Source organism: Rhyacophila brunnea, unplaced genomic scaffold (genome assembly GCF_057557595.1).
Source record: "Rhyacophila brunnea isolate RB1 unplaced genomic scaffold, BYU_Rbru_1.0 scaffold_3, whole genome shotgun sequence".
NCBI lineage: Eukaryota > Metazoa > Arthropoda > Insecta > Trichoptera > Rhyacophilidae > Rhyacophila > Rhyacophila brunnea.
Genome location: NW_028232965.1, coordinates 49817287 through 49843551, shown reverse-complemented (window position 1 = coordinate 49843551; position 26265 = coordinate 49817287). Strand labels below are relative to the sequence as shown.

General features: G+C 37.1%; 1 protein-coding gene across 1 annotated transcript; it reads right to left on the bottom strand.

Moving 5' to 3' along the window:
• Positions 1-594: 594 nt before the first annotated feature.
• Positions 595-11355, bottom strand: LOC147068487 (monocyte to macrophage differentiation factor). The gene is made up of 4 exons (XM_085952753.1): positions 10894-11355; positions 8365-8555; positions 6767-7019; positions 595-1651 (listed from the first exon to the last, which is right to left on the bottom strand). The coding sequence occupies exons 1-4, from the start codon at positions 11020-11022 to the stop codon at positions 1436-1438; spliced, it is 789 nt and encodes a 262-aa protein (XP_085808879.1). The 5' UTR covers positions 11023-11355; the 3' UTR covers positions 595-1435.
• Positions 11356-26265: the final 14910 nt, after the last annotated feature.

Below are 26265 nucleotides of genomic sequence, written 5' to 3'. Positions count from 1 at the left end.
AATAATTTCTTGACACCGTAAAAATATATCATTCATTATCTATTACAAAATAACTTTTTACACATACAAAGGTTATATAAAATACTAATCTCGAGTATGATCTTTACAATTCGAACATCTGCTTATAAGTAAATAATCTACACAATATAACATCACTAATCTAATGTATAATATTACATCATGGTATTTATATATTATTAATACATACAAACGATAAAAAAAAATCTACAAAAATACTCCTTGGCATTTTTCTAGTAACATAGTACATATTATTAGTCTTGGTCTAAGGTGATCAATTAAACTAAGGCATATACAATTATTACAAAGAACATTTATAGAAAATACACATAATTATATGTAATTAGGTCTGAAATACGGGCAGACAATATTTTAAAATGTTACAATAGTTAAATAGGTAAATTTTTCTATTTATGAGATATCAAAACGTTTTCTAAACATGCAAAATACATTTCAGGATAAATATATCGACACCGAATTGAAAAAGGCATTTCATTCCATTCCGAGTAAAGATAGATTAATAATAACTACATATTTAAGTTGAGAGGGGATACTATTACTAATTTTGGTGATTGTTTAATATGCTGTTCACATTTTAATCTCTAGTCTTATTATTATCATATTATTTTGAATACAATAATAATATTATGACATTGATTTCTAGGAAGTGCAACAGATAAAAATGACAACATAATTTACTGATTCTATTACACACAACAATGAAAAATTTTAATTGCCCACTTTGATTTTATTTTGGATGAAATTATGTACACACAAAATCAGGTGATTGATTGAATTTATGTAGTTAATCTCAATAGAGTAATATCCTTATATTAAAAAAAAATATGATTATAGAATGACAGTACATAAAGTTAATATTATTATTATTTAAGGCATGTAAATCATTTGTATGTGCAGTGAGCCCGGAGCAAAAGAGATCCAAATAATTTTTTAATTAAAAGTATTGACATAATAAACAAAATATAATTAACTTAATTTTGGTTGTTAACAATTTTCTAACATATAATAATATATATTAGGTTTCCTGCACTTTATCACTTCTGTTCTTAATAAAAATTAAAGACATACTGAAAGTTTCATCACAGCAGTAGTAATTAAAATTAGTATTAATAGTTATTACATAATCCTATTTTATGTATTTCGAAATTTGGATCACAAAATTGAACTAAATTAAAATCAACTCCGAAATACAAATCACTCGGATCGCTTTTGCTTCAAATTTATCGTCGCATGAAAGATATAAATTTGATAACATAACCGAAATTCAAAATAGAGATTTTTTAAAAAAACACACAAAATGAATATCATGGTGTAAATTTTTTAAATGAGATTTCAAGCTCTAATATCGATGATTACAGTTATTAGCAAAATTAATGAGACAATAGCGCGTGTGTTGTTAATTAATTAAATCCATGCCATCGGTATCAAGCGGTTCATTGCTCGGGAAGAGGTTATTAAGTATTGCCATGTAATGAATGGAGGCCGCTATGGCTACAAATATGTGCCAAATGGCGTGCGCAAACGGTATATACCCGTCCGACTTGAAGAAAACAACTCCGATGATGTACAATATTCCTCCCAACTTCAATTCATTCATCCCAGCAAACTCGTGCTGAAACAATAATAATACAATAACATTATAACGGCATTAACAACAATACTCTTTTATGGGAATTAATGTGATCCTGGAATGTTGATTGCCAAGAAAAGACAGAGCATTATAATGACCAGACTCCGAACTGTTGGCGCCTTTAACGATCAACCCATAAAAAAACACATTAAATTGGTGGATGAATCCAATATCCTAAGAAACCTTTTGCCCAAGTACCACTTAATATGAGATCAACAAATCGTCAGTTCTCCTTTCTGCCAGCTTAGGTGCGAAGGTACTTATATTAATTATCTAGTGAAAATTATTAGAGCTGAGAAGCGTATGTTAAAGAATTCAGGGTAAATTTATTATTTATTATTTCCGACAGTTCTTACAGAAGACTATTGCATCGTTTTCTCTCGCTCGGCGTCACTCCAGCTATGTCACATTTTCTGTAAAAACTATCGAACTCCACGCTTATGTGTATGTTTATAATATACACTAAGGTTGTCAAGAAACAAAATAATTGAAAGTCACTGCATTTACCTATTCAAACAATAATTCATCAAGAAACATATTGAATGCCTACATTATAATCTAAATGATAAATGTAAAATATTTTTTGGTCATGTAGTTGTTCGTAAACAATTTTATCAAAACCGTCAGCAATGACATTATTACTATTATAATAGAGAATATATTATGTAAAAAATGATGTAAGCTGATACATTGATTCATAAACAGATAAAACACGATTCTATTTTTTTGCAGTTAATTACTGAAATATAAAATGCATTGATTTGTTAATATAACAAAAAAAAAAAAAAACAATAGATGATAAATAACAGTACATATCAAAGTCCGAAATTCAAGGATAACAGTCATTATGAGTATTATGTTATAGATTAATGCAGTGGTCTCCAACCTTTATGTTACTACGCCTCCCTTTAAAAAAAATCTAATCTTGGCGCCTCCCCCCCTTTATTTCATTAAATAATACAGACACTTTTTTAACACACAAGTTTTTACTACTTACTTATATTAAAATTATTTTTTAATATTTTTTTTTTTCATGCGACGAATGAGCTTGCTTATTACCACAATCAATTTTAATAGAAGTCAACCAAATTCATCATCGTTCATTGACAAAAATTAATGGATTCTATCATGGGCTCCACATACTGAATAGGGCCCACAGGCCAGGATCTTTCACCCATATATTTAAAATATTTAATAGTCCCGAAACAAAGCAGCGCCGCAGGCGACTTTTTTTACTAATAATAAAATAATATGAAAAATGCATTAGCAAACTAACCAAGAACTCAGGAAATAGATTTTTGTTTGCTTCAATATATCTGGCGTAGAAATCATTTAAAAGTGGAGACATGTATTATTGTTATATTATATTAAAGAAATCACGTCAAAAACAATTAAAAAAAACAATATCACACCCTGCCTACACGCTTCAGTTGACACTTTAGCTACGAGTGACATTTAAATTTGAGGTTATTGTTTTCATGCAACTAGCGGTCGTTTTGTGCATTACCGAAACAGAGCGTTTGCAAAAGCGCCATTTTTTAATTTCTCCGCTCCAAATATTTTTTAATAGGATTTAAATATATGTATTATGTATTATATATTAAAATAAACATTCATGCACTGAATTTTCACTGTTACGTTAAGATATGAAGTTTTATTTATTTGTAGATATTATGGTATAAAAATTAATTTATTAAAAAATTTTGGCGCCTCCCCTGGCAATAGATCGCGCCTCCCAGGTTGGAAACCGCTGGATTAATGTATTTAGATATTGTGTGCCACTTCAAATAACAATTTCAAAGTGTTAATAAAAACTACAGCTGGTAAAAAATATTAACCATTGATTATTGATCATTAATCACTGATTGGATTGCTCATTTTAAATCATAAAAAGATATTCATCTCTTTTGTCAGAGGTGACTAAATTAAAGATTGCGATCGTTGTCTGCTATATTACAATTATTATGTAGGTACACCATAATTTGGAGACAATATCCACAAATTTATTAATGAAATTTTATAAACTAAATATGCCATTTGTAAGGCAACCTCCATTATCTGGACTAATTCGGGATGAAAAAATTCCAGATAATCAGAAACTAATATACCTTTATTTCTTTTTCTTTTAGATTCGCCCTAATCCGTCAATTCCATAAATTATTAAATAGGCCAATATTGCCAAGATAAACTGTGAAACTTTTGAAAATTTGTTATGAATCTAGCCATAGTTTAAATGTCTTTGGGTTTCATGTTTATCCATTTTTAGATTACATAAATTTAAAAAATCTATGATTAATAAGATTACCGTTTTTAATAAAAATTCTCAGCAACAATAAATAAATCGACAAAGACAGTAGTTAATTTCGTGATAAGATACTTGGTTGGCTGTCATTAAAAATTTTATGACGCACTGCTTAGTATTCGAAGATATCATTATCAACACGGAACAACAAATTGGAAATCAGTAAAATTATTCAAGAAAAAGTTGATTTTTTTATACAACTCTTAATTTTTTAGATAAGGTTGACATGATAAAGGTATTTATTATAGTATTATACCATATTTAATATTTTTTCAAGGTTGATATTACAATAGTTTTTGTCAATGTTGTTATTAGCTTCTTGTTCGCCTATCGCAGCGATATTCAAAGTGTGCATTATGGCACTATAAAATAATTATGACACACTAAAATAAATTCGTGAAAATCTTTATTCAATGTGCTGAAGCACAATCCAAGTGATAGATTTATTTTAGCTGACCTTTTGGTTATGCTAAAAACCATATCCTCAATTTTCGGCCCGGACTGATGAGTATGATCCAGTTTCATGTGGGCAGATAAAAAAATGCAAACTTAATCAATTTGATTTTTTTTAAAGCTATCTTCTATGTTTTCTCTTCAATACCAAGGATTCTCTTTCGAATAGTTCTTCTACTGACATGCAATACGTTCAGGCATTCAAACACTGCATTAATTTTTTTGCTGTCTACCTAATTTGATATACTGCTTTTATCTTATCATTCTGCGTGGTGTATTTTACTGTTGTATTTTAAATATTTTCTTTCAAAGATGCGTGCATGTGCCGTTCTTCATAATTCTTCTATGCTTCTACTCTTAATTCAAAACATTGCATACATAGTATTTTTTAAAGGTAATATTATCACATGGAATATATAACTCATTTGGATTTGTCCCTTGACCTTAATTAATTAATACATAATGCAGTCTAATCAATTTGCACATTTTCAATGAACATTTGAATTTAAAATACATACATGTGTATGAAATATTTTGCTTTTCCACAATTTATTGCTGATTTGACATTTTGATACATGCACATAACCATTATAAGTCATCCACCCATTTGACATTTAATCTCAATATTTTTATTAAATGATAAATTTGTGCATTTAATAAAAATAATAAAATGATTACATTATATATTATATCGTCGTTAATTTTCTACAAACACGTATCTACATTTTTGTCAGTTTTGAGTTGTTTGATGTAATGAATTAAGAATTTGAATACACCCATATTCCACTAACACGTATCTCAAAACATACAGATTAAGGCAATGAGAAAAAACTCGTATTACAATAAAAGACTTTTATAAATATTATAAACTCGTATCTTGAGTTACGTGTTTATAGATGATTATACTGAAGTTCTTTTTCGTAAGTCAAGATACGTGTTTACTGCAGTAATATTGTGGAATGATTCACAGTAAAATTGCAACGCATTCTCGTATCTCCGACAATATGACTGATCGGTCGAAAGTATATGTAGTGCGATAGATTGAAGAAACATAACATCTTTTTCATGAAAATTTGTGTAACTATACTAAATGGATATTTCATAGAAGAAAATTTATTTCAGAATTAAAAACTAAGAGAATGATGTTGTTATTTGCCTCTCCTGAAAAGTTGTGTTTTTTGATACGTTGTAGTTTGTAGAAAATTAATGACGATATTAGACATATAATTTATGAACCTGAATTAGAAAAAATGTTTTATTAAAAAAAAAATGTCAGTGAACCGTGATTGAAATTATGAACTTTGTTCGGTTAAAATTGTTATCAGAATCAGAGATTTTGTTAAACGTAAAATATATTGGGTATAATTTAATAGATTATAATTTTTTTTATCAAAAACAAGATCATGTATGTAATAATATACTTTACGAGTAATGATAATCTATTTTAAATGAATAGATTATGTATTTAAAATGTATTATGGTTGTTTTGTAATCTGAAAATCAATACAGAAAGCAAATCAAGCTATGTGTTTTATTAATGACTATACAATATAATTAGGATAATACCGAAATAACGTTTTCAATTCCTGTATAACAAATTTTGAAATACTAAGTATAAAGAAAAATGATTATATTCCCCGAGAGCATGCATTAATAAGTTACATTAATACATGTATTGATACGGAAGAAGTGAATTAAAACCTATAACTTTTTGTTTTACCATGTGCGATCCTAAGATCATAATATGGGCCTTCACAGTGTGGAGGTTTAAGCACGACATAATAAGTCATCGCGTTAGCCGCTCGACCACCGTGGGCGTATTGAATTTTACTGTCGAGATAGTTTGAAAATATGATGTAGTAAAACGTTGTAAGCGACTTTAATATGATTTTTTGAGGGATATGTACAACGTTATTGAAAAATATTGAGTAACATAGAAAAGCTGATTATAGAAATGTTATATCTTTCATTGTATATATTTGTATAGGATGTTATATTCTATATTATGTGAATGTGAAATATGTACATTCTTAAAATTGACTTTGTATAATAAAATTTCATAAATAAGAAACTCCTTTTTCTAATTATATATTAATTATAATAACTTTTTTCAGTTTAGTGACAGTTAGAAGGGCGTAAAATTGTTATTGGAAGTAATTAGGCTAAGCATATGCTGACACGCAGATGACGCAGTTCGTTCAGCGAAGGGCAGCTCGTCGTACTGCCGGCACAGATTGCTGCGTGGCGTGTGCACGTTTGGATGTGTTATATTTTTCTGCACTGCCCTGCGTTGCCAACATATGCCTTGCCTAGGTGTATACTCGAAGAGACAAGACACTTACGTCATGCATCACAATGGCGATGGAAGGTCCGATGCCAGTGATGAGATAGAAGATAGTCTCGAGACTCTTGAATCTTTCATGGAAAAGTTGCTGATAAGCGATGCCGCACATGGCCAGAACCCAAACAATCCACCGCATCTCTTTCAGGGTAGGGTCGCTGGTTGAACCGATGGTTAACCAGGGAAAGTAGGAGCCCGCAATAAACACATAAATCATAGCTCTGTCACAACGGTGTAGCACGTGCTTCATGTTACTGAAATAAAATAAAAAAAATTTTGTAATGGTATATAAATATATATTATTATAAGTGAAGTATTGCAGAGTGTCCGTCTCTGAAACCACGGGTCGTGGGTTTCAATACCGTGTCCGTTAGGCGTAAAAAAGTGTAATGTCCATATTTTCCATTTTTTTACCTGTTTTATAGTATAAAGTAAGGTTCGATAGTTTGGGCAGGAAAAAAGAAAGAGTGGTGGATTCATACATTTTAATATACTTAAAAACATGGACAAAACACGCGTTGCATGTTGCAATAATTTATATATCTACTTAATACATATCAAGTGATGAGAACTTCAGAATTAAAGAGGTACAAGTAACGTGTAAGATGAGTAAGGAGCAGTTTTTACATCAGCACATACCATTGATGTATGAAAAAGATTCAATCGAGTATTACAGTTCATGATTTTTAAGGCAATACATCCAATTTGAATGTTTTGGCCCGATCTATACACCTTCAAACACTTAAAACACGAATAAACATAAAGTATCAATATTTTTACTCGACCTAGGAATAATGTATAAGACCTCATGAACACAATGAAAAAAATAATTATGTAATTTTTTTTTTAAATATTTCGTGGTGGAGACATAACCAGAACCAATGTTAGTTTTTGTAATCCCAAGACCGGTTTTGTCTTACGACATTATCACATTTGTAACAAAATGTAAATATTGTTTCATAAACATTTTGTTATGAATGTGATAATGTCGTAAGACGAAACCGGTCATGGGATTATAAGATTAAAACACAAAATGAGGAAAAAGTATGAAATATTAAAAAAAATGTGAGTATAGCAAAATTAGTGTTTAGTATGTAGAATTTATAATCGCAATAATACCTTGCTTTACGGCGAGACACGTTCCTGGAAAGTTTGCCGTAAAGTAAAATGCTGTATAATGGATACATAAGATTTCCTTAACATTATCATACAAATGTACTGTCCGACAAGAAGATTTAGCCAATAACCGGAAGTCGCTAGTGCGGTTAAAAGTAAGAGCTTGTTAGTTCACAGTTTTAACACGTGGACAACTCGTTGTTAACCGGAAGGCGCTTCAATCGAAGTGCGGTTAAAAATGGGAGGAGCTTGTTAGTTCACAGTTTTAACACGTAGCCAAGAAGATCTTGTTGGACAGTAAATGCGTTCATCGGGACAACATTGAAAATGATTTATTCAACTTGGTTAACTTTCCTTGAAAATTTTTAACCCTCGGCTCCTCATCAGTTTAGTCTTGGAGTTGTTTATCTTTAGGCCTATAGATTCAAGAAAACGCGTGACAAGCAACGAGTGAGTATTTTAGTGAAATAAGCAAGAAAGTACCAGTCGCTCTTGCAGTAGAAAACAGAGTGGAAGGTGGTGGAGATGGCGAAGAGCATGCTGAGGGCGGCGCCGTATACGCACGCGGCCACGTACTGCGGCACACTGCACGATCGCCGTAGCAGCTCCACCGCTGCCACTGCACTTGGCATCATACACACACCGTGCGTCAACACATTCGCTATGTGCTCCATCTGCAACACAATCACAGTCAAAAACACACGTCGAATGATGGTCACACGATATTAAAATTTATTCAAATTTAAAAGTTAAAAAAAGGTTCAAACTGATGGATAAAACCACAGGTTCTCAACCCATGGGTTGCCAACTAAATAGTAACTGAAAAAATATTGACTATAGTGCAAAATTTAATATCAAAATTTATTTCAAATAACAAACCGTCGATTATGGACCATCTTTCAATAGAATTTCATATTTTGATTTAATTATTTTATGTAAAATTTATGTATGTGACACTCGGGAAATCAACATTCGATCAACCTGGTTAACAATGCATCAAATCAAACCGTGAGTGTAAAACCAAGGTATCTGCAAATTTTTCAATTTTGAGATTAAATGCAAAACAACTGCAAAAGTCGTGAACTTGATAATGTAAAAGTGAAGTAACTGAAATAACATGCAATTTATAATGTAGATATAAACCAAATATTATGGTTTTTTTTTAGAAACTCTATTTCTTCTAACAAAACGAAGACTTCAAACCCTAATATATCCAAAATATGTCTTTTGCAGATGCCTTGGTTTTACACTCACGGTGCGAAATGTCCACAAAAGTTACCGGTGGAAAAGTCGACTAGAAAAAGTATAATGTTTGAACAGTAAAGAAACTGAGAGTAAACTAAAGTAAAAGCACATGTAAACGTGAAAAAGTGAGAGAAAAATAATGTGATGATTGCTTTTTTTCACCCTATTGAAAATGCAAATGTGGCAAAGGGGGTTGTTGGTTATATGTCTACTATAAAAGGGGGTCAGTCAAAAAAGGTTGAGAACTTAGAGGAGGAGAGGGGATTAAACTAACAATGTTGATGAAAAACCTTTGAACCAATAGAATGGGTGTGGATATTTCATAATGTGTGAAATGATGATAATAAAATACTACTAATCTATAACCAATATTATAATATCATGGCTGCAATTTTAAATAGCTGCAAGTGATATGTGATGTCAAGGATGAAAGTGGGGGTTTTGATGATAGATATGTATACAAAAGAGTTGGGGGGGGGGTGTGTAGATCCGCTAATCATCTCTAAGATGTACGTCTTTTAGCATTTTTAGTATTAACCAAACATTTAATATGCAATCAAAATCCGCATTGGTTGATGTCAACTTCTTGGTACCTGTCAAATAGACTGGCGCTCCTTGACGAGGACCATTTTGCCATTTAGTCATATGACAATAAACAAAAACCAAACACAACTTACAATAACCTTAGAATAAATAGGTACCTACATATTAGGTTTCATTTACGCTGGCCTTTGGCCTAATTGATAAAGTACCCGTCTATAAATATGAAGCAGTGGGTTTAAACCCGGGAGCTGCTCAAAAAATGTATAATGTATTCGATCCAGTGTAACCCAATGGGTTAGGCGAACGGCTAAAAACTATTCCTCGTAAAAACTCTATTTATATAATCTCTACTTTGAGAAAGTCCATATGCTCCGCTAAAGCGTCAATTACATTGAGCTTTTTTACGAGCTGCTTATTGGCGAATTTAAAAGCGGGCGGTTCAGCTACTGCGACTTCATGATTACACACAAAACTTTCCATTCGCTGATAAGCCACAAGCCAGCGAGCGATTTTGACGGAACGTAGTTCGTTTTTTTACCGGGAGGTCGCTACGCTCCATAACAATGTTTCCATTAAACGTCAAAAATGTAAATTTCAAAATGAGTAGTTCGTTTTTCCACCACCATCGCTCTACTGCGCAGACGCAGTAAGCCCACACGCCGGCGTGTAGTGTGAAAAGTTGACCGGCTTTCAACTTTTCTAGGTGGAGTGTTTACAACCTGCTTATTAGCTTATTCGATGATTACACTGGGCGAATTTACAGGCAGATTATAAATTTGCCAATAATCAGCTCATAAAAAAGCTCAATGTAATTGACGCTTTAGGAGCATACAATATTGTTAGTTAGCTTTTTTACTTTGTTAGGTTGTATCAGTTTTTCGTTATTTTCAATCCCATCTTTTTGCGTTTGCTTAATTGACAAGTACCGGATGATTTGTCAATAATTAGCAAACTTTTTGCGTATTCGAATTAATGGAGGTACCCACCTCTCATTCTAAGGTAAGTGGGAAACAAATGCTTGATAATCAGTAACTTTAGAAAATTAATTAATATCGACCGAAAATATTCCGTTGCGGATTTTCATTTAAAGATGAACTGAAAGTCATTTAATAATTTAATTAAATCACTGGCGAAGGTCGAGCGTATTAAATCTCAGTGCGTACATCGATGTAATAAGTAAATAATTACATAAACTTATAAAAACTGGCTCGCGAGTTTACATACCTTAGTGGGAATGTAGGCCTGATTATGTGATGCCTTTTTGTTCATCCATTTTATGTCTTTCAAATGCTCCCAAGGAATACTGTTTCTCGCAAGAAGTCGACATTGCTCAATCTTCGATTCAAATTTCATACCGATATGAAAATGCGGAAGTGGGTATACTTTACACCAAGTAATCGGAGACGAGCGAGAACATTATTCAACGAATATTCGTAAAGAAAATAGCTATCTGTGCAGTCACGTCAATTATTTTGCGAATCTGTTTCAGTAATTGAGTTAAAATTCTGTAATATGGTATTCAAGCAACGAGACGTAACGACACACGTTTGACGCTTGCACAACGCGCACCGCTTGACATTTGAGTTTGACAAGAGAAGAGAAATTTGTGCCAACTGCCAGTCGCTAGTCGCGGCTTCTTTTGTGCCTTGCACGAGCGTGCGAATATGTAAAGCAGAAGCTAGCAATAAGTGCTAAAATCGTCTGACTATTTTTATAAAATACTATAAATAGTAAAAGTCAGGTACCTACTACCTAGATACCAACTGACAGATAGTTAATTGGAGTATGGAATATTTGTGCTGCCAGATAAAAAAAAATGAACCAGCATTTTCCTTTAGTATACTGGGTATACTCATTACCATTATTATGACTGAATACACTCTAGGTAGGTATAAAAATGCCAAGGCTCAAAACATTGTTGATAATCAAAGTTATAATGCCGTGTCCACACTGGCAACAAATTTCGATTGAAATAATTTTTGGTCGATGTACTTCCGCATACGTGGGCAGAAGCCAGGATCGGTGGGACCCATGTGGGACCCTTGTATACAGAGTTACGGGGTGAAACATGAACGAGCAGACGAATCCAGACAGAAGTCCGCGTGCGAACGTGAACACAGCCACTGCAGGACCAGAGGCATCTGAAGGATGGGAGGCGGCCGTGGAGAGTGCTGGTGACACGCCCGGCACCACATCATCAGCAATGGAGCTGACGATGGTCTTCTGTCAAGAGTGGTGTTAGTGGGTGAAATATGAAATGATGAATGGGGACAAGCTTCTAGTGCCGTGAGGAAGGACGAATATTATTGACTTTTCTTCAAAAGCGTAATAGATATATTTTTTTGTAAACCTGTATAAAATTTATATGTCATGTCCAATTTTAACTAGGTACTGGGCAACCATGAGCTTATTTAAATATTATTTCAAATTATGTCACATTTTATTAGATTTAGGAAAGGCATAAGCCCAGCGAAATGCGTGAATTGGGCAAAGCTACCTAATCGTGGGTGGTATATTTTGCAGGTAGCCGTTTCGGGGTTAGGCCATGTGGCCGGCCGAATTAATTGTAAAAATGTACGAATCGATTCGCTTCTTTTCTCTGTTGGAAATAATTGGGGTTATTTTTTTAACAAGATTAGCAGACATGAAATTCAAATTCTGGCAGCGGAGGTAGTATTAAGAAAAACAAACTATAATATTAAGTCAATTTTAGTATGAAATCGCCATGTAATAGCAGATTGAATATACCTACCGGTGCCGAGGGGTGGAAGCGGCTGCGGAGATCCGTCGTTGAACGACCGTTCGACAAACCGTAGGTACTTCCGTAGCGTCGCCGAAACTGGCGTCAACATTGTATAGAAAAATAACCCATTAACATTGTATCGATGCTGGCTAATAATTATACTAATCGATAGAGCTGAATCTAGCACCCAAACTAACAATTAAGAAAAATTAATAGTTATAATAATTTTAAATTGTGCATGGAGGATTTAGACACGTAACCTGCAGAATATTTTTTTTTTGATGTAACTGATAAAAAAAATGGAGGTGACGGGTTGCGTCATTTACCGTGGCTTCTGGTGGCTTTGATGGCGCTCGTGAGCGAAACACGACGTCCCAGAACCTGTTCGCCGTGCCTGGACGATGAGACGGAAGGGTCGGATTGCCCCTCTCGTCAAAGACCATCGCCGGAGTTCACCGTGACGGGGGAAGATGGAATCTTGGTTGGCGAGAAACGATCGCGCCAAAGACAGGGCATCGAGGGAGCGTGGAGTAATCGCGAGTGCATCGTCGGGGCACACTGGAGTGAGTTGGGGTGTGATTGTGGCACGTCGCCTCATACAAAATAGATTCTGGCAGGAGTTGCGTGCGAGTGTCACCTGCCTGAGCTTCTGGTGACCTTGGTGGAGCCCGTGAGCGAGACACGACGTTCCAGAACTCGCGCACGACGTCTGGATGATGCGACGAACGAAGGAAGAAAGAAATGCGCGGAGTACCCTCTCGTCCAGTGCATCACTGGAGTCTGCCGTGGCGAGGGAAGGCGGGAACCTGGGCCGCTGAAACGATCACGCCCGGGACAGAGCGCCGCGGAAGCGTGTGGTAGCCATGGACGCTTCGTAGGGTGACACTGGAGGGCGACGGTGGACGGCCATTGCACGTAACTCGGGAGCGACGTCGAATTGTTATGTTGTATCTGTTCAAATTAACTTAGAAACTTGATTGCGATGACGCGACGAACAATAGTGGGTTATTAATCTTAAATCCGGAAGTAAAAAGCATAATATTACGTATCACCAACTATCCAATCGACTGAAGGTGTTGTTCAGCCGATTATTATATGAAATTATCAAAACTGAATACAAACAATAGACTTATGAAGGCGTCCCGACGTTGGCCGGCGTCGCGACGCCTATAGAGAATAAAAATTCAAACATACTCAGAATTACTCTTTCGAGAATCAATTCTTCATTCTTTGTAACTACAAAATATGTGTATAATATGCAACGTGTCATGTCTCTCATACACGTAACTTCAATCAACGGGTTAACGAGATAGTAATTTATTATGTAGGAAGGATATAGATTGGTATTCTGCCAATTTAGGATGAAGATTGACGATGAAGGGTGGAGGCAGGCAACATAGCAGGACGTGTGGTTGTTCTTTTTAGGTTTCTTTTGTGTGTTTCTTTCTTTAATTACCTTCCTTATGTGCATGCGAACACTAACAATAATTAGAAATAATTACTTCTTATGCAACGTCATGTCGCAAACATACTGGGGGACGCTCCTCGGCATGTTGTCAACGATTCGCACAGAACAGGCTGCTTGGCTCACAACGGGAAAACTATCCACCAAACCTTGACGAACGATTGATGGAGAGGTACCTCGTGCGACCTCGCCCAGTAACGCATTCTTCGTGAGGAGGTGGGAAGTCAGACCACATCTGTCACCAACGACCTGGGAATGATATTTATCTAATCAATATTTGCATTATAACTATAATCTTTTGTCAATACGATATTTTAACTATAGTCCCGATGCTGGGCAAAATGAAGAAAAAAATATTTTGTTATCCATGTGTATGTGTAGTGTGTCTTTATTTTAGTAAATGATTTTAAGTTTTGCATGTACTGTCAATTGTTGTCGATGTGGAATCGAGGGTGGCCGCTGGCGCATTGAGATCAGACGCTTGCGGGTTTCGGCGTTGGGTGGAGGCATTTGTCGCGCACCTAATTCGTAGACCCCTGCGGGGTGCTCTCATAAGGAGTAGTGCCAACCCAGCCACTCGGTCTGATCTTAGTAGTCAATGTGCCGCCGGTTATATGACTACGACCCTCGACAAAGCAGAGCAATATATAAATGTATGTAGAAGTCCCGCAGTTTGCTTTGACAGGTCCCATCGCCTCTCAAGGTGAACTGTGGATGATGTAAGTCGGTCATAAGGACCAAGAAGAGTGATGGTAAGAATGTATATAACGACGACGTAATAATAATCAAAATTAACGTAGATTCTAGTAGGACAAATAAACATATAACGTAGTAATTAAATTCGAATAAATAAGATGTTAATAATAGGTATTTCTATAATAGTTATAGGTATTTTTGATATTAAATAGATAGGTGATAGGTCTATTAATAATAAGAATAGAATAATCATGTACTGGACTTCGACAATATAATAAAATGTAATAATGATAATGAAAGGAGTTTTACCTACCAATAAAACTCTTTTATTATTCATGTTGACTTTGAAGTCCTTGAGATAGGGTTTGCTCTTTCTTCTTCGCGTGAGGTTATATTATTCTTATATTATTCTACTAATTTATTTTCCTTTTTCTTGTCGTTGGTCATTCCTCCGTTTTTATTTACTGGTCATACCCGCGCGTCTATTTTTATGTATGGAGTTTGGCATCACTTTGTCTTCATTATGCTATGACTCAAGGAACCAGGTAGAAGTTACCTGGACTTCAAAGTCAACATGAATAATAAGAGTTTTATTGGTAGGTAAAACTCCTTTCATTATTCGAATTTGACTTTGAAGTCCTTGAGATATCTGTTTGTTATCACCTGGTGTTGGGTATGCCAAATTCCTGTATGTGACAATGATTCATTGACGAGTGTGACACCCCCGTATGGTCCCCATTTGGGGATGGCTTTGTGTATCTGGAGACGCCCGAATCGGTATCAAAGCCAACAAATAATAAAGCGCTGATTACGAAAATAAATAATAATAAAAGAGCCCAGCCGGCAATGCCGTAAATTTTGTTAACCGTTGGTGATTTGCAACGTCGCTTTCTTTTCGACGACGGTTTCGTTGGAAAAAATCACAAGATGGCGCGGAGATCGCGACAAGCAGCAAAACCGCGAGCACGCCGATTTCGTACGGATAAAATAAATTATTCAAAATGTAACCATATAGTATAATATTAACGTTAAATAAACCTCGCCGTTTCTGATAACAATTCCGGTGCCATAATTATCCACCTTCCATCCCGAATCCAGACGAAAAAAAAAACACAAAGTGACAGTTGAGAAATTCTCTTACCAAAATGGAGGGAAGTGATACGAGGTATAGACCATCGTGACTTTCCATGTATATGGTTGAATAGAGAAGTTAATGGGTTCTTTTCCCCTTCTGATGGTGGTGTGTCCATCGTTCTCTGGTAGTTGTCGTGAAAAATGTCGACTCACTACGCCAGTTACCTCTCTTTAAGATATCATCTATTGGGTATATTTACAGTTTAAGGAAGCCACTACTAAGCGGACACTGCCTGGTGGTTCTTGTACCCCTGCTTCCAACAGTACTGACCTTATCCAATTCCTTATAACTGTCCTGGTGGCTAGTTTTGGTGATCCTCTTGAAGATATAAATAATTCCGAAATATCCCCACCTTCCCCTCTCTTTGGGTTTGACATGCAGAAGAGTTTCCGTAACCAGAATACTGGCTCGATGTTTTGATACGTGGAAGCGTTTAGCTTCCATTCCGATTGACGATGCTTGGCGGTATCTGTATTTGCGCCAAACATTGGCCATACAATTATGTGGTCACTTTTATCCACTAATACATTGTCTACTATTACTGAGTAGTGTGAGGTCATGAACCCTTCATCCCGATGCGAGAAGCAGCCGAGTAGGTAGCTGTCCTGCGAGACGTTTCGAATAGGTTGTACTCCACCGGTGTTGTTTTCCTAAGATGATCTACCACTCGTCCTGGATCCCAAACCGGTGGTCTGACGGGTTTCGTTTTATGTACCGAAATTGCCTGTAACATATTGTGTTGTACTACCACGTTGTGCTGATATCTACAATGATAATCGGTTTGAAAAATGTGGCTATGGCTGACTTATGCACCAGGATAGTGTTGTACGACAAACCCTCCATGTTGTGCATGTAGCCTAGGTATCTGGCCAATTCCATTGGTTGAGTGCTATTATGATCCATTAGGTTCATGTTACCCATGTCATTGTCTTCCATTTGTTTCAAGCTGGTTTATAAGTTTTTAGAGTCGAAGGCCGCCATCTGGAAGTAAGGAGTGCCCTTTCTTCCACCATTCACCTTCCTCGTGGACGTAGGATGCGAAGTTAAGTCGCCTCAGAAGGGATTGAACATGTACCTGCCTGAGGGACCAACTGCCTTTTTGTACCTGCGTTGTGTCAAATCTGAGGATCCTATCGCCTAGGGCCACCACATGATGTCCCGTTGGGCCTGTGGTGGGATTGTCATCAATTAGCGAGGATGAAACCTCGGCCATATTGATGACTGGAGCATTGTAGCCGTCAGCAATACAACCTTCCTCGTGGAGGTAGGATGTGAAGTTGAGTCGCCCCAGAAGGGATTGGATATGTACCTGTCTGAGGGACCAACTGCCTTTTTGTACCTGCATAGCAGATGGTGACGGAGTGCTACACACTTCTTCGGCGACAGAAACCTCCGATTGTTGTGTGTGTCCTACGTGATGTCCAGGGACCCTTATTGTTGGCTTGGGTTCAGACAGGATCTTTTAATATTTATTGACCACCCTAAAGACTGTAGGAAAGTTATCCTGTATTCCACCTGAACCGAGACTGTTTCTCGGATTGGTTGGCTACTAAGAAGTCGTCTAGGTAAGTGAATATTCTCAGCCATTCTTTCGTAGGCGTTCGGCGACCCAATTGGTCAGGGATGCCAACATAATCGGAGCGGTTGGCAGCACGAACGGGAGACACGTGAATTGTAGGAGCTCCCCTTGGTAGGCTAGTTGAACGAATCGACGATGTTGAGAAGCCATTCATACCTGGAGGGACGCCTGGCTTAGATCTATTATTACTAGCCAGTACTTCTGTTTGTAAGACGGCTGGAACCTCGTAATGGTGAATTAGTTTGAATGGCTTTGGCTGTAGGAACGCATTCAAACGCTTTCGGTTGAAAACAGGGTATAGGGCCCCGTCTTCTTTCTTGGTCAGAAACAGGGTTGAGAGAAATACTGGGGGTTTGACCCGCTTCTTCTAGAACCCCTGAGTTCTTTAAGTCCTCGATCTCGAGAGTGACCTCTGCTGATTGTTGCGTTTGAAATTCTTTCCGTAAAAGTAGGTAAAGACTTACCAATGGTGGTATCCGCACAAACGGTATGCGGGCTTTACCAATGTTGGGGGGGGGGGGGTACACTACGCCATCCAGACTCCCCGAAAGTCTCTTAGGCGGCCCCCAATGTTGTTGGTCGTCCAGATGCGGTCACCTTCGCTTAGAGTACGGATCCCTGGTGGAGCCCGTACCTCCGATGGAGAACTCCCTTCCCACAGGACGTCGTCCCTTGGGAGTACCCCGGCCATAATGTGAGATCGAGGGCCTTCCGGGACTCTGAGCTCGGAGGAATCCTTGATAGTGCCTCCCGAGTGAAGGTATCCTTCCGGTAAGAAGTAGAATCATAATGATAAACTTAACGTAATATTAAAATAATCTGAATCCTAGAATAATTCGAGACATCGATTAAATGTGATTTTATACCAATAAAATCAGCTGAAAATCTATCTGAGTCCAAGCCCCATACAAAACATCAACATAGAATCTAAACTCTACAGGGAACCCAGTTTTTCCCGATTTTCATTTCATCAGTTTTCATACTAAATTCTCATACATGTGGGAGGCTAGTGGGAGGCGGAATCCGCATCTATTGGTCCGCGGTTTTTCTCGCGGTCCGAAGCGCGGCTGTTCTGAGAACGGCGTTTGCAGATCGGTATCGCGGCAGTTGTCTCCCTCGCACTTATGGGCCAATTCCCTATCTACGATTATCAAAGCCGCGAGATTTCCATACAATCAAATCATAGACGATAACTCGAGTTCCACGCGTCCGATCAAACTGAAATTTGTAATGACGTGACTGTCTTTGGACCGCGGTGGACTGTGTTATACCATAGCCCGCGTAATAAGAAAGGGTTGCGAGACATCCAACCATATATGGCTCAGGACTAAGATTAATTTTAAGATAATTAGAAATAATAAATATACATGTACTTAGCTTAGGTGGTCTAGTAATTCAATTCTCATTGCTACCGTGTACGGTGCGCACGGGCGGCCCTCTTGTAGGTACCAACTTGTGACTTGCGCCGCTCGGCCATGACGAGACTTACGTGACGTGGGGTGAACTCAAATGTTAGAGTTTTTGAAGACAAAAATTTTGATACCACATAAACCCCCGTACGTGAGGTTTTCGCTTGGTTAATTGAAATACTAGAAAACAATACTTTTTAGAAATTGCAAAATTGTAATATGAACAAGAGTACTGAATAACGGGCTCGCAGCGCGTCGCTATGACGGCCTATTATAGGTACCCACCGCACGTAGCCACCGTATACAAAAACTTTGAAGGGGTTTCGGGTGAGTGATTTTGCGTAACGGTCGATAAAGCGCGAATTTTATGATGAAACCGTTATGTAAATTTTTACTGCCCGAAACGTCGATCTTAGGGGATGAAACCGCCAGAATCAGATAAAAACCCCTGGATCTTTGATTCAATATTCAGTTTAATTTCGGTTCCAGCGCGAAGTCCTTGCCGGATTACGCTGTGAATTCTTCATACAAAGCTCATATCATTGCAAGTTTGAACGGGCTGTGTGGACCACCCACCACACACTTCCTTCTTTGGAATCAATAACTAAAGTTGGACTTGTAGTTTTCGGGCGAAAAATAATTATAAATACCTAAACCGGACTTAGCGCGATTCGCGAAAAATTTTGAGATAAAATACCTACTTGGTAACATTTTTGGATGCGAAGTTTAGTTTTCGTACAGCGGTTCTTCAACAGAGGCCCCAAAATTTTTCAAACTTTTATTTGCTTTCAATCATCGGTTATAAAGCCCATTCGTGGCGACCCCGTGTATTCATTTGAAATAATTGTAAATTTCGATATAAATAATTTTCGATTGTGAACTCTTGTGACTTTGACATTTGATGTAAGACTGTGTAATAATATAATAATTAATTTTTGCGAACTATATATAAACTTTTCTACTGAGATATCCCCGGGTTCCGGTCTAGCTCAGAACCGATTCGAACTCAGGAGTCACAAAAATTAATTAAATAGATTTGGGTTAAATGAAAAGTATTTGTCTTTTTTTTGGTTATAAGCACGTGGCTTTATATTTTCAGTGATTTTTCTTTGCTACACACTTATATGCTAATAATTAAAACAATAGTTTATTTTTTTGCGCAGAGTACACAAATTCTTGCGTCCGCTCGCAACACGTATTTCTTTTCGACTGACTTTAAATAATACCAAAAAACTCTCACGTGACAATTGAGTGGTACAATCGCTACAAAAGGAACTTTCATACTCATAAAACAAGATCTTATATAGATTTACAAACTATTCCTATTACTAAATTAATTACAATTTTAATGGTATAAATCTTAATATTACACTTAAAGCTATTTGTTTGAAAATTTATATCTAGGTACATACTATAATAAATTAGCATTATAAATCTAACATAATTCCTTTTTATCCAGATAGCCAAGTGATACGTCATAAGCCTTTCATATTCTGTTAATTGACCATGTGACCAAGCTGCACGCTTAGGACTACAAAACTTTATTCCGACTCCCCATTGAAGACGGGAAGTCCAGGAGTATGTCACTACCTATAATTAAATCAAAATTTGTGAACTAACGTGACTGTGAAAAATATATGGACCCGTTTGACTTTTCTACGAGTTTTATTTCGAAGACTTATGTGATCACCACCTTCCACGAGACCTTGGCCTGCTACTCCTTAATGATGGACCTCCACTTCCAACCCTCAGAGCTAGTCGAGGAATTCGGAGGCACCTCATCTGGCTATCATAAATCGCCCGGTGCTCGAATTTAGAAAAAAGCTCATCACAGTATACACAGTATTGAATGATATGTCGAAAGGTGACATGTGGCGCCCTCACTCAGTGGACAACTTATACTGGTGGATCGAAAACATCTCAAATCTTGTGAATAAAAGAAAAGTAAGTAGGTAGGTACTTATAGTTTGTAAGATTATTATAGATAGTATGTAGGTAGTGACATGCCCATGGACTTCCCATCTTAAATGGGAAGTCGGAAATAAGGCTTTGTAGGCCTAAAAGCGGCTCTTAACCTCCTAAGTCAATTAGCAGAGTGGAATACATATGACCGTACCACTTGGTTATTTTGCGGGATTCTGCTGGTGTAAGGGATGAGCGGAAGCAAATAATTGGATATTAAGTATTAGGAATAGTGAAATTGTAATTTACCAATATGCGATTTAATAATATGTAAGATTAGACTAGGAATGTACCGTATAAGTTGGTGTACAAAAAACAGCTAGAAACGATTTTTAAATCGATCGTAATTCTGCGAGCTCGTAATTTTCTTGAAATCTGTTCGCAAACGCAATTCCTTCTGGATTAAGATCACCTATCTTTTGACACCTCAACGAGCTGTTTCCGAGGAGGTTCATTTTTTTCGGAATGTCCACCTGACAGGTGGGGTAGGAAATTTTCAAAAAAAATTTAAATGAACATTTTTCGGATTTTTTTTTGGAATCAAGTACACCCACTTATATGAAGGAAAACAAAAAAAACTACAGTCTTTGAAATTGTCTGATCGCCGAATAAAGTGGACAAACGGCTCAGCATTTTGTAAACACATGTTCTCTGTGGCGGCCATTTTGGTTAATCGACCAATCACAACTTTGCAACATATTTTTTGAGGTGACTACATGGATTATTCTCCAGACGACATTTTGAAGTCGACGAGTGAGATGGTAGCTGTTACTAAACTATTTTTTAAAACACGGAAATCTGCACATTAAGTATGGTTGTAAACAGTGGCGCACCCAGGATTTATTATTGGGGGGGGGGGGGGGCAAGGAGGAGAATGTAAATTAGTCCCATAGGCTCTTTTTCTTCTTCATATAAATATTTTTACATAATATTTTCTAATATTTTCACTATACACGGCGATATATTTGTACAGTTTCTCCTAGTTTTTATTAAATTGGAGGCATAGTGGCGGTAACCGTTGAGCGTGTCATCAGCGACTGGCGGATTGGAAGTGAACAGCGACCATGCTGGACATGTGTACCTAGTATGCTAATAGATTATGAGATACCCGGGGTTCCAGCGGCTAGCTCAGGAGTCAATCGAACCCCGGATTCACAAAAAAAGAAATTATTCGGTTGGAGTGTAAATGAAACACAGTCCTTCGTGCTCGTAACGTGATATTGTTTATATTTTACATTTTTTTAATTTTTAGTTTTACAAATTATATTTGGGATTTTTACAGTTGTAGTCGTCAGGTCCGTACCTATCGGAAAGGGGACGCTTACTGCCTTTTCTTTTCTTTTTTCAAATCTCGCGTACCTACGCCGTCCAACAAAAAGGACTCTCGTGATTGGCCAAATTTTATCGCCTGATTTTGATTTGACGAATCACGAGGACCACCTCGGCGCAGGCGCGCAGGGATTTTTACGTTGCCGGCAAGCGCGGCAAAATTTATTATATTTAAATACTTATATTTAGTCTTAAAATTATCTCTTTCATACATCATCATTTATACATTTTAAATTAAAAAAATTACTTACGTGGTTGAGCAAGGAATCAGATTAGATGTTTTATGAAGCCGTTTCTAGAGGTCATGGTTACGTTTCGACTTGAGCTACTAAATGATTATTTTACACCGGGAGAAGCCCGCCTGTAACAGGGGTGTATCATTCGCCCCATCTGGATTAAAGTCGAAAGGTACGCCCTGATCTCATCGGCCACCCATCCAATTCCTTGTTCATCCGTTAAATACATGGCATGATAAACAGTTTATAAAAGAATTCAACTACAATCTAACTATTCTAACATAAAACTCTATACTTTAGCTCTATTTTTATTATTTTCTATATTTATTTTGGATTATTATTTTCAGCTCAAAGCAATGCTTTCGCGATACTTTTGAATAGGTCAGAGTTTGATTTAATTTCAGTGTAGTACATTTATTTTGTGTTACTTTGTTTTAATTAGGTTTTCTTGTTATTTTATTCGTTTTTATTAGTCAGCGGAGGGGTCGCGAAGCTGCAGTCTTTGACTCTCGCGCTTTCCAATCTTTCTTTTGTATTCCTAGGGGCTACATTTGTAGACGTTTGGCCCTCGTTCGGAATTATTATTTCGTGTTACGTTTTTCTTCTTCTGGTGCAATAGGAGTGTACCTCGTTTGGCGTCGTCTGCCTTTGCAACCAGAGCGTGGTAGTGTAGTTACCATTGAGCCAGGCTCGTTCCGAGCAGCGGATATCTTTCTGTAGAAAGTTTTCCACTGATCTGCTGGTCTCTGGAGTATCACCTCATAGATGGACAGGTACTGTGTCTCCATCTGTTCCTATTACTGCGGGCAAGGCATCGTATAGCGGTACAACGGCCAGGCTCGTTGACGGCGGCACGGCTTACTCACAGGTACTAGGATGGATGTTTACAATAAGTATCCTCTTCCCTTTCTTTTTTTTATAGATGGTTACACTTCGGAAGTACCTCTTGTTGTTTCACGATATCTTTCAGGCGTCACGTCCCTAGTCTCTCCATGAACCTGCGCGAGAAAGGAGAGTGCGCACTCTCCACACCATCAAGCTTTGGTATCATGAATTTTCGGCTACGCTGCCTTTGGATGCGCTTACTTCGAGAGGTGGCTCCCTTTGTGCTTCCAAATTGTCTTCATCTGTATTTATTCTTTCTCTTTCTTTAGTAATTTATTCGTTCATTAGACTTCCTGTACTTTAAATTTATTCGAGTTTACTTTATTAATTGCTCCTACCCCATACATTAAATAGCTACTAATTTTATATAAAATCTTCCCATTGTACTTATGGTACTTACTATCACATTTAATATTTTACCCTAATACCCATAATTATTTTGCAACATTGTATTGACTGTATAAATCACATTGATATTAAAAATTGAAATATTCCACCCTCTCATTATATTTATTTTAAAAAAAATTGTTGTTTCGTTTTACGCGCCCGACATCCTATTCCAAAGGCGCGCCGCGCCGATTTACGGTGCCTCTCACGTTTTATTATTATTATTTTTTTTGTTGAGAAATTTACGGCTTATTGACTCATTTTTTTTTTTTTTTTTTTTTATCACAAGCATACAATCTCTACTTTCATCCTTTTATACCTAATTTTAACTTATTATTAAAATTTAACATAACAACTAACACTTTGTCGAGTGACGCCTTATTATTCCCGTTCCGTTTTCGCTGTGTTAAATTTACGATTGGTAATTTGTAAAGAAATAATAGGGACGGTAGTGTACTATTTTCCTCGTTTCTCTTTGGATTCAAATTATTAACACGGCGTAACTTTGAAACAGGTTTCGCGCTACTGTAGAATATCGTCTTTCCCGTTTATAAAATTGTTTGCGATTTTCAATGTTAATGTTTTCGAATTCATTCATATTTACTTTATTTGAACGGAAAGAATTGGCGTCACTTTTGCGAAGCGTTATTTTTAAAACTAGAATGTACATTTTTCTTACTAACGAACTTAAGATTATAGGGCTCAGAAAGTGGGTCCTTAATTAACTTTTTATCCGTAATTAGAAGAATTTCCGGATATTTACGATTATTATCTTCACTTTTAACTACACTGTTTACACTGAAACTTCCAACAGCAACTCGGCGTTCACCCTTGACTAGAGGGTTGGCGACTGGTCCTGCTTCATCTCCTCGTGGTCGAGCCTGCGCCCGTACAGCTTCTTCGATTCATCTCAGCTTGCGCGCCTTCTCAGCCCTCTTGTGAGGCTCCCTAGCCTCGCGTTTCCTTTTTCTCTCCTCACCGAACATCCCGTGGTCGACTAGGGTACACGACATGTTAGTGATACCCTAGGAAAATCGGCATTTTGCTCGCCGTTTTTCGTCGTGAGTGGGCCGTGGCCTCTACGAGCCCTCCTCGCTGGATACCGTCGATGATGCGTCTGGTCTCCATAGGTGGGATTTGTGCAGCCATTCGTCGTACTGGAGACGCGCCGGTGCTACGGTCTCCAGCACGACGCTAGGCGCGGTCAGCTCCGTATGTGGACTGTCTTCGAACACCAGAGGGCTCTCCCGGTTTGATGTTGGAGACAGCACTTCTTCTTCGATAAGGGTTACGTCGGAGTCCACTTTTTAGTTAACCATTTCTTGGTTGTTCCGGCTCCTGGATCGTCAACTTTTATTTAGCGTTCGCGGGCGTAAATTTTATTTCGCGGGTTCGGAAGAATTAATGCGATTCTTCACGCCCCATGTTGCCAGGCGCCATTGAGATCCCCGGATTCACAAAAAAAGAAATTATTCGGTTGGAGTGTAAATGAAACACAGTCCTTCGTGCTCGTAACGTGATATTGTTTATATTTTACATTTTTTTAATTTTTAGTTTTACAAATTATATTTGGGATTTTTACAGTTGTAGTCGTCAGGTCCGTACCTATCGGAAAGGGGACGCTTACTGCCTTTTCTTTTCTTTTTTCAAATCTCGCGTACCTACGCCGTCCAACAAAAAGGACTCTCGTGATTGGCCAAATTTTATCGCCTGATTTTGATTTGACGAATCACGAGGACCACCTCGGCGCAGGCGCGCAGGGATTTTTACGTTGCCGGCAAGCGCGGCAAAATTTATTATATTTAAATACTTATATTTAGTCTTAAAATTATCTCTTTCATACATCATCATTTATACATTTTAAATTAAAAAAATTACTTACGTGGTTGAGCAAGGAATCAGATTAGATGTTTTATGAAGCCGTTTCTAGAGGTCATGGTTACGTTTCGACTTGAGCTACTAAATGATTATTTTACACCGGGAGAAGCCCGCCTGTAACAGGGGTGTATCAATTACTTAAATAATATCGGCTGTGCTACCCGCTTGGTCTAGAGCAGTGTTTCCCAAAGTGTGGTACGCGTACCCCCTGGGGTACGGGAAGAGTTTGGTGGGGGTATGCGCTGCACCGGGTTATGGCTACGCCTGGTGCAACAAGCATTAATACAATATCCATGCTAGAAGGTTTATCGCATGCGGAAGAAGAGCAATTGTTGGAATTATTAGCTTCAGACGGATTCTTGCAAAATAAATATAAGGAGTGTACTTAAACATCATTTAGGTTGCAAATGCAACATGTGTATCCAGTTTTAACAGAGACATTCCTGAAATACATCTTGCCTTTCCCAACTTCATATCTATGTGAAGCTACTTTTTCAGCATTTGTAGACATTACGTAAAAAAAGGCACAGCCTTTTGGGTGTGGAACCGCACCTCAGATTAAAATTAATAACCAATGAATGTTATTTTTTATAATATAACTTTTATTTATATTTTATTATGAATGAATTTTATTTTTCGTTTATTATTATTTTGTTTATGTCCTACAAAAAGAATATATAAATATATTTTGATTGTTATTAAAGTACTTATATGCATTTTTCTTTGACGAGGAGTACTCAGTGTTACGAAAATTATAGAAGGGGTACACATATGTCGAATGTTTGGGGAACACTGGTCTAGAGAGCTACAATATTTATGTCGAATTCCACCGAAAAAAATGTTCTTTTGATTTACACCACCACCGTAGTGGGTGTATTCGTTCTTTTCGCCG

What these genes read in the sequence shown, in the direction of transcription:
- LOC147068487 (XM_085952753.1), bottom strand. Translation starts at nt 11,022, where the DNA reads ATGAAATTTGAATCGAAGATTGAGCAATGTCGACTTCTTGCGAGAAAC. An exon ending in AGGCCTACATTCCCACTAAG is followed by an intron (nt 8,556 to 10,893) that starts GTATGTAAACTC and finishes ATTGTGTTGCAG; the next exon opens with ATGGAGCACATAGCGAATGT. An exon ending in TTCTACTGCAAGAGCGACTG is followed by an intron (nt 7,020 to 8,364) that starts GTACTTTCTTGC and finishes ATTTTATTTCAG; the next exon opens with TAACATGAAGCACGTGCTAC.